At 48.3% G+C, this 11515-nt stretch overlaps 5 protein-coding genes across 5 annotated transcripts; all 5 read right to left on the bottom strand.

Annotated features, from left to right (window-relative positions):
* Positions 1–238: 238 nt before the first annotated feature.
* Positions 239–1739, bottom strand: LACBIDRAFT_315415 (uncharacterized protein; the record flags this gene model as incomplete). Its single annotated transcript, XM_001877986.1, has 4 exons — positions 239–261; positions 316–805; positions 858–1180; positions 1232–1739. The coding sequence occupies 4 exons, from the start codon at positions 1737–1739 to the stop codon at positions 239–241; spliced, it is 1344 nt and encodes a 447-aa protein (XP_001878021.1).
* A 1261-nt stretch (positions 1740–3000) lies between these two features.
* Positions 3001–4364, bottom strand: LACBIDRAFT_315414 (uncharacterized protein; the record flags this gene model as incomplete). Its single annotated transcript, XM_001877985.1, has 3 exons — positions 3001–3342; positions 3401–3672; positions 3716–4364. 3 exons carry the CDS (start codon positions 4362–4364, stop codon positions 3001–3003), a joined length of 1263 nt encoding a protein of 420 aa, XP_001878020.1.
* Positions 4365–4758: 394 nt separating this feature from the next.
* Positions 4759–6969, bottom strand: LACBIDRAFT_315413 (uncharacterized protein; the record flags this gene model as incomplete). Its single annotated transcript, XM_001877984.1, has 3 exons — positions 4759–6471; positions 6528–6899; positions 6958–6969. The coding sequence occupies 3 exons, from the start codon at positions 6967–6969 to the stop codon at positions 4759–4761; spliced, it is 2097 nt and encodes a 698-aa protein (XP_001878019.1).
* Positions 6970–7566: 597 nt separating this feature from the next.
* Positions 7567–9016, bottom strand: LACBIDRAFT_315411 (uncharacterized protein; the record flags this gene model as incomplete). Its single annotated transcript, XM_001877983.1, has 9 exons — positions 7567–7649; positions 7704–7841; positions 7895–8018; positions 8074–8116; positions 8167–8230; positions 8274–8414; positions 8476–8539; positions 8591–8742; positions 8794–9016. 9 exons carry the CDS (start codon positions 9014–9016, stop codon positions 7567–7569), a joined length of 1032 nt encoding a protein of 343 aa, XP_001878018.1.
* A 914-nt stretch (positions 9017–9930) lies between these two features.
* Positions 9931–10708, bottom strand: LACBIDRAFT_315410 (uncharacterized protein; the record flags this gene model as incomplete). The annotated part of the gene is made up of 1 exon (XM_001877982.1): positions 9931–10708. Exon 1 carries the CDS (start codon positions 10279–10281, stop codon positions 9931–9933), a length of 351 nt encoding a protein of 116 aa, XP_001878017.1. The 5' UTR covers positions 10282–10708.
* Positions 10709–11515: the final 807 nt, after the last annotated feature.

The following is an 11515-nucleotide window of genomic DNA, read 5'->3' as shown; positions in this document are numbered from 1 at the left end:
ACCAATGGATTAGCGTCTTCCTCATCAGTCACGTAACCGCCGTACAGCACAGCGGCGCTTGGGAAGGAAGTCATTGCAGAGATATGGGAGAAACGTGGCCAGACTACATTTGGATTTTCATAATACTTCGATTGAATACAAACACACATCAACAACATTTGGTGCAAGAGTCCCCGAGGCAATAGACGTCAGACTAGTAGGTTGTGAAAAGAAGATGCAGCTGAAACTAAAAATCATATTACGGAAGTAAATTTGAACTTCCTAGAAGGAATTGAGTACTTATTACCGAAATGACCCAGTGGCAAAAGTGCCTACCTCTGATTTTTGACTTGTCGGTTTTGGCGTGCTTCCTCGGCCGACCCTCATCTTCCTCTTCTTTCTCCAAAGCTAGCAGCCTCTCGTACTCAGTGTTGAACAAATTTAGCATCAGATTATGGTCAAGATGGGAACGGTCACAATGATTGTCAGTAAAGGTGGCAGCAAAGAGAGATCGGATGAAAGGATGGAGTTGATTGAAGTAGGGATCCATTTTCTTTATGAAGGTCCTTTCGAAGTCGCAGAAGTGTCCCATCTTGATGTGTGCCATCTTACTGAAGCAGGTTTGCATCACATTGAGATCAAACCAATCCAGTATAGCGGGCATGCTGGGCAATGCAAGGAAGTCCGCTTTGTTGCGGGTGGCGCCGGGGCCTTTGAAGGCCATCAATGCATAGAGAAAAGCATAAAAGATGGATTCGAGATCATGTTTGTCTTGATGCAGCTCAGTGCCCAGCAATAGGGCGGTGGCGATGAACAGGGGTGTTCCCTGTGTTAGGGTTATTTCAGCTCATGGAAATAAAATTATATGTAAGACTTACTGTCTGTTCCATTGCAAGCTGAACGTCGTCGAGCATGGTTCCTGATTCCTGGATTGTTCGCTTACGCTTAGAAGCCACCTGCGCATCCTCTAGCACTGCAACAGTTTTGACAGGTGACCCGGGGGGTGCTAGTGAGGAATTTATATCGTTATCATCAATGACATCTACTGCTTTGCGTCCGTAGGTGTCATTCTTTTGCTGGTACAATGCATGATCGAAGTCGATGAGGAGGCCTTTGCGGTTCGGCGATGTACCCTGAAGCATAATATTATTGAGACTGATGTCCCGATGTAAAACGCCTCTCGCACATGCGTCACGATGGGCTGTGTTTAAATTGTAAACCAAATATACACACTTGAACAAAATTTACTCACCAGCAATAACATCTTGAAAAGCGCCAATTAATTCCGACAGCGTTTCAAAATGATGGACCTTGATTCCAAGTGTCCCCATAACAAGCCGACGATGCTTGCGGGTCCGATAGTTACTGGGCGCTATTTCGCGACGAACTCTGTCTGTCGTGTCGAAAGTGTCAGCTTTAGGCTTATCACCATATTCCCATGTCTTTACAGTTATTGCCGTTATAACATTGGGTACCCCAGTCACATCTTTCAAGCGTGCAAGCATCTCAGATTCTTTTGATGCTTTAGCGACAGAAGGCCAAGCATCTTTGATGATGACAGATTGCTTGGGGTCGGTGGAGCTATGAGCCTGCCACACTCTGGTGCATCGCCCAGTAAGTCCTGTGGCGACATGAAGCTTTTGGTCCACGATGTAAGTCACTTTAGACTTAGTTCCTCGCACAACGATTGATACGACATCGCCGTTATCATTGAGGGACACAGTTGGGTCGAATCCTAAAAAGACCTCGTCTCCACACATGAAACCCGCAATAACACGCAAGACTGCATAACCATTGGTAGCTGTCTTGAGAGGGATCTTCTCGAATACAACTCCCTCGCGATCGATAAGGGTCAACCGAAGAGTTATGGAATCATTCTTGCCATAAAAGGCGATGGAGGGTACAAACCGGTAGGACTCTTGTGAGACGAACAGAGCATGTGATTTGGTGTATACAGTCTGTCGAAGAAGGGTATGGTAGGTGGCCTGAGTTGTCACCTCACCAAAAGCAGTGATATTGCCCCAAGATGGTGGGGGTCGCGTTGTTGATCAGGGTTTTGGTTGGTATGGTTGTTGGTGTCGTCGATAAAGCGATTTGAGAATAAGGTCAGGTTTGGCCTTGATGTTTGAATCGGAACTCCCCGCTTTGAGCGGGGCTGTGCACGCTTCTGCGCTCCATGTTCGCAAGAGGCGTACCCCCGTCACATCCGAGAAGTTCTGGCCAATCGAGTTCAACCACTTGGCCACATTGTCCTCCGAGCTGAGGTCAAGATGGCATTTCCATTTGCATTCCATTGCATCCCAAGTATCATGCATTTTGTGTAAAAGCGATACATCAAATTTGACATCTTTGAGTGATCCTCCTGAGAACAAAACTTTAGAGAGCACGAAGGATTCTTTGACAAGTTTGGTGCGAAGCTCCTTGGTGAAAAAAATTCCCATCTCACGAGCGCTGAGCTGCACAGGGTGGACGCCATCGCAGCTTGATACACTCCCCTTAATTCTGACTGGTGATTCGGAAATGAAAGAGGGAGCAGAGAGGGGGAACTTGGCAGACCCGATCTCGAGCCTGCTGAATGAAGAGGAGGGAAAGGAGGCGGCCACGCTGCCATAGGGGGAAAAGGGTTGATCGTAGGAGAAGGGTTGATCGTAGGAGAAAGAGGCTTGTATGCCGGTACTCATGCGGGTAACCGAGCTGGATGACTGTGACTGGGGGGGCGTTAGCAGGTAGGTTGCAGGAGAAGGGTGCGCACAGAACTGTGTTGGGCGGGTCCATAACGTTGGAACTCCACAGGGGAATACAATATTGAGCGTTGATGGGAATATGGCAGGAAGAGAAGTCGCAAGGTGAAGACAGGTTACGAAGGTGGGAGACAAGGAGAGTGGGGGCGGTGCAAGTGGAAGAGGAATCTATCAATCGATATCGACAAACAAAAACCTTCCATCTTTAGAAGCGTACCTCTACAAACAAGCAGTAACCTAAGTAGATAACCAATACAACTACAACCTGATATCCTTGTACTTATTCGTCTGCAGGCACTTCCTCTTCTTGCCCTGCAAGTTCTGCCACCTCCAGTCCAGGTTTTTCAACAACAAAGTAACGCTGTTCCGATTCTGCGCCAAATGGTTGGTGTGGGACCATGGCGATCATAACGGCACTGATATGTTTTACTTCGATGACTTTCACAGAGTCGCCTGCAGTGCACGATCGGAGAGTATTGAAAGTCGCTTTTAAGAGGTCGGGATTAGGAGGGGAGTACAGAGAAACCATTGCGAGGGTTTGTTCAGATGTATCCTGCAACTCAAGGCAGAAGTAGTAGAGAACTTCTCCAAATGTGTCGGTGGCATCCCCCGAAGTTTTTATCTAGATTTTGAAAATTCCGTCAGCCAAGAACTAGGGTGCAGACTGAAACATGACTTGCGAGAACGTTTTGGGCCATTCGAACCTTTTCGAGCGGCTTCAGCTTTTCCTTCCAAGCTGATCGAGCAACCTGCCCATTTGGTAACCGCAACCGAGCCCACCGCAATACCTTTGGTGCCCAGCCCTCAGGGAAATCTTTGTTATGGGTGCTGTGAAGGTATCTCTGAAGTGCTTGGCTTTCGGCAACATCCATTTGGCGCGCAGTCCTATCTCGAGCTCTCAGTAAGATATAACCGTCCCCTAAATCTTTGGCGCCTCGAGGAATACTGTTGTCTAGTCCTTCGAGATCTGGGATCATTGCCTTGAGTGTGTTTACCTGCCACTACCTGTAATACCTGGCATCTCTGCAATGCTCTTTGAGACAGGTTGGCATAAGGATTGACGTGACACCTAATCTCCATGCCCAAGCTTCCAATTGTGTGTTCCATGGTCCACTGAGATGTGCAGATCAGTGGGCCAAGGCGAAGAGCTTCTTCTGCTAAGTGAATCAAAGCGTGAATACTTTGACGCACAAAGTGAAGGCGATCAGTGCGACGTTGATAGTAAAGAACCTCGAATTCATGAGCAAATTCTACCAAGGCCTGGTGTGCCCTTTTCAGATCGTTAACTCTGATCTTGTGTTGGTTGATTATGCGGACAGCAAGTATTAGTTTGCAAAAGTGGCGATAGTAGATGGTGGGAAGAACATTGTAAAAGACACCTGGGCCGAGGCCATAAAAGTACAGGAGAAACTCCCAAGCTTTATAACCACTGGAAATCTTTTCAGCCGGGTTGCGGGGTGGACGGTCAAACGAGCCAGGTAGGTAGGGTGTGGCAGCTGCAACATCTCTGCCATGTGCTTCCCATACAGCTCCCTTGAGAACAGCCCAAGTCCATGTGGTACGATCATCGGTCTTGTCGCAATCAAAAGTCCCTCGCCAAAGTGGAATAAAAAGATCAGGGACATTGAGTGCAAGGAGGTGCATAATAAAATGGATCCGCGAGTCCCGCGGGGTTAGGCTCGCTTCGCACAACTAGTTTGTTGCACTCAAGTTTTTTAGACCCTTGAATAATACGACTGTGACGACAGTTCCCACTGCGGAGGCCTGGGTCGAGGTGGCCAAAGTCGCGTTAACGAGGATTAACGCAACTCTGTCCCGACTTCGAAAATGAATGCTAGGGGGGAAACAACTAAAAAAAAACATGTAATAAGACATCCAAGATGTGTAAATGACTCTGATGCAAACGTTGAAACAGTCTAGCTCTTCTTATGTCATTTCAGAAGATTGTTGAAAATGCCACCTAAGTTTGAGGGCTGATTTAACATGCAATACATAAGACAATGTGCATTTTTTTGTGATAGGTGCGTAAAGGTATACTTCATGAACATACTTGCCAAGTTTCATCTGAATAGTTCCAGAAATCCATGAGAAATCCATGAAACACTCTTTTTCCCCACCAAAAGTTTCGACCTTTGCGAATGGAAAATTTGTACTTGTTTGTCCGGACTTTCAGCGCTTTAGTGAAGGAATGCTCGCTTCGCTCGCAATCAGGCCCAAAACAACGTGGGAGAGGAGTTTTATGTCGAGGATTTAGCCCGAGAATCAGACTGGGCTTGCATATGCCACTTTCCAAGCGTCGCTTCTTGTATTGTGTTTCATTAGGTGATGCCATGAGGTAACGAAGAAGTCGTTCAAATTCCTCAAGTGAACGGGGTGGTGGGTTCTCATAGCTGTAGTCGCCGTGATCACATCCAGCGACACTGTAATTGTGTGGCTTGTAAAATGCAGGGTAGTAATGTGACACTCCAGGTTTGTGTCGACCAATAAGGGAACAAAAGACACGACAGCCGTTCTTTCCATGGTGGCCAACAAAACCGTTCAAGTAGACGAGGCCGGGCCCATCCGCCGCACCGATAGCAAAGAACAACTTGGAAATTGCAACAAGATCTTGAGAAGCATCCCATATGCGAAGTCCTTCGTTCTGGAGTGCTGCAACATGGTGCAGTCCAGGAAAGAGAAAAGAATCTGGTTTCTTGGGTTTATTGGGGCCCGGGATAACAGCGCCAGGAAGGACGAATTTCTTCTTGTAACGGATCCCGGGATCAAGATCCATAATGACCCATATGTATATCCAGCAATCTGATTGTTTGTTCCGATAAAGTTGTGCCCCGTCAAACGAAAGCATGAGGACCATGTCATTTTCTTGAATGCGGCCGTCACGAACAGCCTCAATATAATCCGAGCCATAGAAATAGTCGTCAATAGTAGGGAGGCTTCCGTTATTGTCACGGAGCAACTCAGCAAGCTTTGCATTGAGCTTTCGTCGATGCTTCATTCGCTCAGCGCTGTCTTTGTCCCTCCACAATGCCTGGAGCTGGGGTCCAATGGGAATGGTGTGGAATGTTTGGCGCGCTTTTTTGGTGGAGGAATCCCACCTCGCCTCTCCACATATGGGACAATGATGCAGGTCTGCAAAGGGGCCTGTATACGCCAAACAGGTTTTGATACACATGTCGTGCTCCATGGCTTCCACACCCGTTATGTCGGCTATACGGCGTTTAACTTGATCATAGGTTGGTATTTTGTCATCTGGGTGACGCCGTAGAATAGCCTCTCGGGCAGATGTATAAGTTTGCTGTGGACTGTTGATAACCGAAATGAATAGATCTAACCCAAGGCGAAGATCGGGGCAATTGATATTCACTGGGGAAGTTGGAGGGTTGCGCAAGCGGCTAATAACATCGGACGAAAGGCTCGAGAATTCATCATCTATTTTTGCATTGTCTAGTGCACGGATAAACACCATAGATTCCTTGATATCTGATAACTGCACCAAGTCCGAAAGGCCTTCTAGATCGATGTCCTCGAATAGAACACGAACATCCTCTGCAAAAGCCTGATCTCCGGATGGTCTTGAATCATCTTCGAGGCTCCCCGGATCATGACTTGGTTGGGTCGACACTGAAGCTGAAGCCTCCAAATATGCGGAGCCTGCGTCATCCAAACTGACTATCGCCGGCGCGTATCCCGTGTCCCTCGTCAGAGTGATAGAGGATGTAGGGCTTTGAACAAGATTGCTATTGATACCGTCCTGTAATCATATGAGCTAAAGGAAGGAACAAGGAAATCCAAAGCCCTTGCACGTACCCGGAGGTCCATCGATTGAGCCATTCCGACATGTGTGTCCGCCTCAAGATAAAGGGTGTCCGTGCCCTCGTGGTATGCAGGAGGTGAAGCTGTCGAACTTGTGTTCGGTAGATTAGATTGGCTGGGTCCGGGGGATGGCGCGGGCGCCAAGAAGGCCATAAACTCAGCAGAAAATAAGAGTTCCTGGTCGCGGGAAGCTGTGTGCCGTCTGTATGTGCGCCCAGAGACAGGTATTCGCTCGCCATGACAATAAGCAAGGCAACCACATATGCGATCCAGGTCTTCATATGGCGTTGAATTTGAACGTGAATCCTTCGTTCTGTTCTTCAGCGATGGTGCCATTATGAATCTGGTGCAGACAAGAAGCGTGGACTTATGTGTGGTGGTGCCGGTGAAGCTGATAGAAAATCAAAAAATCTAAGGCACTTACCGTGGACTCCATTGGCGCACTCTGTGTACAACTGGCGTCGTTCTATGCAGATCGAAGTAATCTCTGCCATGATAGATTGTTACAGGTTGTTGTTCGACTCAACACAAGTGAAAATAGTGGTTGTAAGCTGGGGTTAGGTCTGGTAAGCTAGCGTAAGGCCTGGACTCGATATGCCCAGATTAGGTCAGGGGGGGTTTTCACTGGGTTTCAGCCCCGTGAGGAGTGGGCCTCGATAAACCCCCGGGGATTTATTAACGGAAGCAGGGATTGCGTGACCGACGTCGCGTAACAACCTCTAGATATCCCACCCATCAGTAAGTGTCATAAGTATCGTGTTCTTTCATTGACTTACCTCTTGCATGTACAGAGTGCAGCATCTTTTCAATGTCGTCTATGCCGTCCGCGAGATGCGCCACGCACTCAGACAGCTGCCAAAAAGAGGTTAATACACGCGTATGCTAAGTCAATCGAGACCATGCACTTACACCCCGCTTTTCGAAGTTTTGCGCCTTGTTTATCCTGAGGTCTCGGCCCCGCGGCGAGCAGATGCCTCGGTTCTCAGCAAAGGGCGGTATTGAGTCTACCCAACCCCGTACGCATCATCGTCGTTTATGTGGAACTTTTGTAGAGGTGTTCGAAGAAGGTCAGAGGTGTGTACTTACACCTTGTCTCAAGGGAGGGGCGGTGCGAAGCTGTTGAAACACAACGTGGGTCATGTATTTTTACGGTATGCGAAGAGCACTTACTTCTTGGTCGCCTGTAGCTGTCCTTCATTCTTGCGTCCACCGGACGCGTGTATATGCGTTCCTCGCCATCCCAGGCGCCGCAGGGGTCAATCTGTGTTGTTGACATCACTCTGTTGTTGTTCGTCGTCGGAACGCTGGCTCTGACAAGGTATTTCATCATCGTTTCATTTGACGTGAACGTATTGACTTACAGTTCTCATGTAGACGTTTCCCTTTGTCCGAAGGCGTGTTCCGCTCTTTCGGGTCGAGATACGTCGTCTCCGCACTTTGAATCAACAATGGCGATGTTTGAGGCGTCGACAGAGTCAAAGCACGCTAAACGTCAAGGTACGTCAGTACACTTCTGAAGATTATCGTGACATTGACATACAATCCAGAATGCTCCATGAGAAGTGTCGAGTACTTGGAAAGGACTATGGTTGTTAGTGTTGTGCAGAATATCAAATGCGACGTAAGTACTCACTTTGATTCACCTCCCCATGTGTAGACGTTGACTTTCGAAGTCTTCCGAGAGAGTGAATGCGCAACTACGAAGGTATGTGAGTGTCATAATGATTTGCAGGAGCGTACCTTCATGGTTCAGCGTGTCCTGGCTCCGTTGACGCCCCCAAAACAATGCCATTGCTCGTTTGAAGCCTCGGGAAGACGTGTCGCCGTCCGTAAAACTGGTACATGCAACCCAAAACGTGGCTCCATGCGAAGTGCCGAGTACTTGGAGGGGACTATGGCCGTCGGTGTTGTACATGATATCCAACACGACGTAAATACTCACTTTGGGTCACCTTGCCTCGTGTAGACGTTTGCTTTTTAAGGCTTCCGAGGGAGTGATTGCGAATCTACGAAGGTATGTCAAAGTCATGACAATCTGCAGGAGTGTACTGACGTACCTTGATCGTGTAGCGTGTTCTGACTCCGTTTACGCCTCCGTAGCCCCCTAAACGTCGCCATTGCTCGTCGAGACGACGTATCTCCGTCCGGAAAACTGGGACACGCGATACGGAACGCGGTTCCATGCGAAATGCCGAGTACTTGGACACGACTATGGTCGTCAGTTGTTCTGCATGGTGTCCAGTGGGACGTAAGTACTCACTTTGGGTAACCTTGGCCCATTCTTCACACCCCAGCAGCGTATCTGCTCGTTGTCTGTAACCCTGCGCCCTTCTAGCGGCGTTCACGCATTGGATTGCACGTCCACTCTTCGCGTTATCGTTGCCTCGCTCATCTTCTCGTTTGTCGGTTTGTTGTAGCTGATAAAACGAAATCTGATAGCTGAAAACTTGTATGAAGTGATTGTGGTACTCACTGTTGCGCATGATTGAGATTGTATGTTATGCGTGTCCTTGCGTGCATCGTTGAGTGTTGAGCTTGATTTGTCGTTGGATACTTTTGGCTGTCCTTGTGTGTATCGTTGAGTTTTGAACGTTGAACGTTGAGCTTGAATTGTCGTTAAATTGGGGCGTCACTAATTATCACGACGTCACGACTGCCCATCATCGAAGATGCCAAGGCTGATGACGACAGCACTTATGTGGGCCGATTTANCGGGATCTCCCGGATCCCCGCCGCTTTCGGAAGGTGCACGTGACCACGTGACCTGGCGCGTCGCGTCCTTCTCCCATTTCTCCTCCTCCCCCGCCGCTTCGACCCGCCGCTTTGTCCCCTCCCAAAATTTAGCTTGTAGTGCACCATTTTGTATTTATTATACATCAAAATGCTATTTTTTTCCCAGTTCCGGCTTTCCTTTGAGCAAATATGCAGCCTTTGTCCAAAATGGACCTTGCGGCGCGTCCTTGATTGGGGCCTGGGTGCTGTTGAATTTTCGGGAAAAATACAAAAATTGCATAATGCCTCCAATGCATCTGCAGCTACATGTCTACCGCTTTTTTTGCTCTTTAGGGGGATGTTTGATAGGTGGTTTGCTGCAAGGACCTGAAAATAAGTGGGATAAGTACACATAAGTCGGCATAAGTGCTTATGCACGATGGATTTAGCTTAAATCAAGTTCAATTTAGTGGATTTAAGGCCCTGTGATGCCAACCAGCTCAATTTAATGTGCATTTCCATGAGCTGGCCTATCCCTGCACCCGATTTAAGGGTTTTTCGGCTCAGGGACCTAACCCTCTGCTATATCACATCAGCTGAATGTTTGTGTTCCGTCATTAAGCCTTAAATTCATGTAATGCACATAATATTTGCAGGTAATAATATTTACATGAGATGTAGTATACTAGGGGGGCAAAAAAGAACTTTCAGAACTAAACCTGGCCTTCCATTTCCCCAGACTGACGAGATCTTCGAGAGCGCGCCTCAACATACGTGGGAGAGCGCAGGAGTCAGGTGGAAGGAGGGCCACATGGAGAGGTTTGAGCGTGAGGCGGGGATGGTGCGTGGTGGTATGGTGAGGTAATTTCGGGTGCTGCTCGCTTTGGAGAAGGAGGGCAGGCAATGCGGGTGCCAGTCGTGATGATGGAAGGGGGACAGCTGGAGATGAGTGGGGCGAATGGGTTGCTTGTGAGACGGATGGACTGGGTAGGTTCGGATGGGCTCCAAATATTGCGTCGGGTGTGGGTTGAGGCATCAGACTCGGGACAATATGGGTGAGAGGCGATGTCGTGATGAATTTGCATGGTGACTGTTGATGGGAGAGACGCTAAAAAGCGCGGGAAACGATGGGTGTGGAGAGTGAGTGTGGGCTGTTGTGCGTGTGTGCAGTAAATCATGGAAAGTATATATTATCAGTCAATGCATTGTAGCATTGAATTTTCAGACGTACCTCATAGATCACCCGCTTCACGGGCCTTCTCTTGTGTTCCATCTAATCCCCACTGCCCGATGTATGTTGCAGTGCATCGTTTCCCATTCCAACGCGCTACGCGCAAATCATGCTCGACCGCACAAACGCGATGGCCTCTTGAAGGCGAGAACGCGATGGGAGCTGGGCTTCACGTGGCGTAGCGTTGAGCGCGTTGCCTGGAGGGGGTTGGCCGCAGCAAGAGGGGGTCGAGAGATGGAGGCGAGAGGAATGGGATGGAAGTCAGGGTAGAAGGGCTTTGGAAGAAAATGATTTCTCACGGAAAACAGAATCCGGTGACAGGCGCAATTTATCGAATTTAACATTCAGTGGCTTAAATCGAGTGAAATAATTGTACTTATGTGGGCCGATTTAACGGGATCTCCCGGATCCCCGCCGCTTTCGGAAGGTGCACGTGACCACGTGACCTGGCGCGTCGCGTCCTTCTCCCATTTCTCCTCCTCCCCCGCCGCTTCGACCCGCCGCTTTGTCCCCTCCCAAAATTTAGCTTGTAGTGCACCATTTTGTATTTATTATACATCAAAATGCTATTTTTTTCCCAGTTCCGGCTTTCCTTTGAGCAAATATGCAGCCTTTGTCCAAAATGGACCTTGCGGCGCGTCCTTGATTGGGGCCTGGGTGCTGTTGAATTTTCGGGAAAAATACAAAAATTGCATAATGCCTCCAATGCATCTGCAGCTACATGTCTACCGCTTTTTTTGCTCTTTAGGGGGATGTTTGATAGGTGGTTTGCTGCAAGGACCTGAAAATAAGTGGGATAAGTACACATAAGTCGGCATAAGTGCTTATGCACGATGGATTTAGCTTAAATCAAGTTCAATTTAGTGGATTTAAGGCCCTGTGATGCCAACCAGCTCAATTTAATGTGCATTTCCATGAGCTGGCCTATCCCTGCACCCGATTTAAGGGTTTTTCGGCTCAGGGACCTAACCCTCTGCTATATCACATCAGCTGAATGTTTGTGTTCCGTCATTAAGCCTTAAATTCATGTAATGCAAAA

This window comes from Laccaria bicolor, genomic scaffold (assembly GCF_000143565.1).
Source record: "Laccaria bicolor S238N-H82 LACBIscaffold_6 genomic scaffold, whole genome shotgun sequence".
Lineage (NCBI taxonomy): Eukaryota > Fungi > Basidiomycota > Agaricomycetes > Agaricales > Hydnangiaceae > Laccaria > Laccaria bicolor.
The sequence above is the reverse complement of the archived record's forward strand: the minus strand, read 5'-3'. Positions and strand labels throughout refer to the sequence as shown.